The sequence below is a fragment of the Silurus aristotelis genome (assembly GCF_946808225.1).
Source record: "Silurus aristotelis genome assembly, chromosome: 25".
Lineage (NCBI taxonomy): Eukaryota > Metazoa > Chordata > Actinopteri > Siluriformes > Siluridae > Silurus > Silurus aristotelis.
In genome coordinates, this window is record NC_139598.1 from 18,353,160 (window position 1) to 18,355,219 (window position 2,060).

The window sequence follows — 2,060 nt, forward strand, 5'->3', positions numbered from 1 at the left end:
ACTATAGTATAAAGCAACACTCTACCAACCACCTAGAAACCACAAAGCAACACCATAGCAACCACCTAGACCTGATCTCAACACAACACTAACCATCAAGAACCCACATAGCAACACCTGTCACTATAGTAACCACCTAGCAACCACTAGACTTTATCACAGACAACACCAACCACCTAGAAACCACATAGCAACACCCCAGCGTTTGACTTAAACGTTGTAGTGTTACCACCTAGCAAACTAGCCTGTGATACCATAGCAACAATACAAACCACATGAAGTACCATGGCTACCACCTAGCTAAGCCCTAGCTACTCCTTAGCAACACTTCAGTATTTCACAAAATTGTTCCTTCGCCAGATGTTGTGTTTTTAAGGTGGGGTCTGCACAAGGAAGGTTTAGACTTCCATTATTTGTAAGCATTGAAAGCTTTGTAGCTTTTGTAATACAAGAAGCTAATTTGGCTACATTCGCGGTGAAACGTGTGCAGTGTAGCTGGTTTCTGAGCCTGATCTCTCGGGCTGGAGCTGAACCTGAACATAGGTGAGATGTTTGCAGATGGACCCACGCTGCTTACAGTGATGTGTGCAGCTGTTCTGTGTGTTTGCAGATCAGTTCCTGTTCTCCCTCCTGCTCTTGTCGATATTGTTGCTGCTTCGGTTCAGCGCTATGCAAAAAGGTTTTATAGCAACAAAAAAACTGCCTTTGGTTGTCTAACCCCAAAAAAAGGCTAAACACGCTAACAACAACCGAGAACCTGTAGAGATCTAGCTGCTTTAGCGCAACTCGCATAATATCATGCTAACATTTCTCTCTAGCGCTCTGTGTAGAATCGAATCATAGCTGGACTTGAAATTTCAACTCGCAGCCTGCGTAGACACTAAAGTCATAGTTTGCCAACTTAAAAAAACAATCAAATGTCTGTAACATTTACGCAAAATGTAGTCGAGCCAAAGCTTCTGCGTTCTGATTGGTCAGAAGGTGTTGATTCATTTTCTGTAACATCAGTTTAGTCAAAAAAATGAGCTCGATCTAGTGCGCCATCGTTTCCATAGTAACCCCACAAACCGTTTAACGATCTGTGACGACGAACGTGATGTAAAAGGAAGGAGTCTCCAGTTTCAATGTAACATTTTAAGTTGTCTTTTTTGATCTTTTAAGACCTTCACACACACGAGAGTTTTACAGCGTACTACGAAGTCGCCAGGAGGTGTTCCAACCACTGGTTGCCATATTTACCAATCAGCTCGTACAGCTTACCGTTATACGTCTAGTACGCTGGACCGTCTGCACGCTAGTTGGTAGTCTCAACTTTGTCGTGTCCCACATTTTTGGACACGCCCACACCTGGTTGCTTATGGTCGCAGGAAATTGCTAGATTTTACAGTAGATGAACGATCTCTGAACGATTTGTGAGAACGCAGCCCAAGTGAAAAATTCTTTCGACTACATTTGCGTTAAAGAGAAAGTAAATTTTGGCTAAATCGTTTCTTTAACTGCTCTATTATTATTATTATTATTATTAATATTCTTCACAATCGTGTGTGTGATACAAAGTGCGAGTGTACTAAGCTTAATCCCCTCAGCTTTAATTTTCTCGTGTGTCCCCCTGCAGGAAGTGGGCTGCGGCGCAAGCCTAGCCGTGATTTCCGAGAGTTTATTGGTGACCGGAGGTAACGGCTGTGTGTCTTTCTGGGACCTGAATTACGGGGACCTGCTGCAGACGGTGTATCTGGGGCAGAACAGCGAGGGGCAGCACGTACGCCAGCTCCTTGTCCTCGAGAACGCTGCCATCGTGTGTGACTTTGGCAGCGAGCTCAGCCTTGTCTACGTGCCCTCAGTATTGGAGAAGCTGGACTAAACACACACACAAATGGATGTTTGGAAACGAGTGTGTGTGAGATGAACTGTTGTCTCCGCTTGGGCCTGATCAATCCCGCATCAATGTTTTTACTTCATGGTTCCTTCAGGAAAAGCAGGAAATTGCAATTTGGACAGAATTTGTGTGCGTGTGTGCGTGTGTGCGTGTGTGCGTGTGTGCGTGTGTGTGTGTGTACAAG

General features: G+C 44.5%; 1 protein-coding gene across 6 annotated transcripts in view; it reads left to right on the forward strand.

Moving 5' to 3' along the window:
* scap (SREBF chaperone) overlaps positions 1-2,000 on the forward strand; it is a 15,647-nt gene extending 13,647 nt beyond the window's left edge. For all 6 annotated transcript variants that reach the window (XM_083529717.1, XM_083529721.1, XM_083529720.1 and 3 more), the window contains one exon: positions 1,616-2,000. In XM_083529717.1, coding sequence (XP_083385843.1) covers positions 1,616-1,861 — 246 coding nt within the window. In that variant the 3' untranslated portion in view covers positions 1,862-2,000. The remainder of the gene's footprint in view (positions 1-1,615) is intronic.
* Positions 2,001-2,060: the final 60 nt, after the last annotated feature.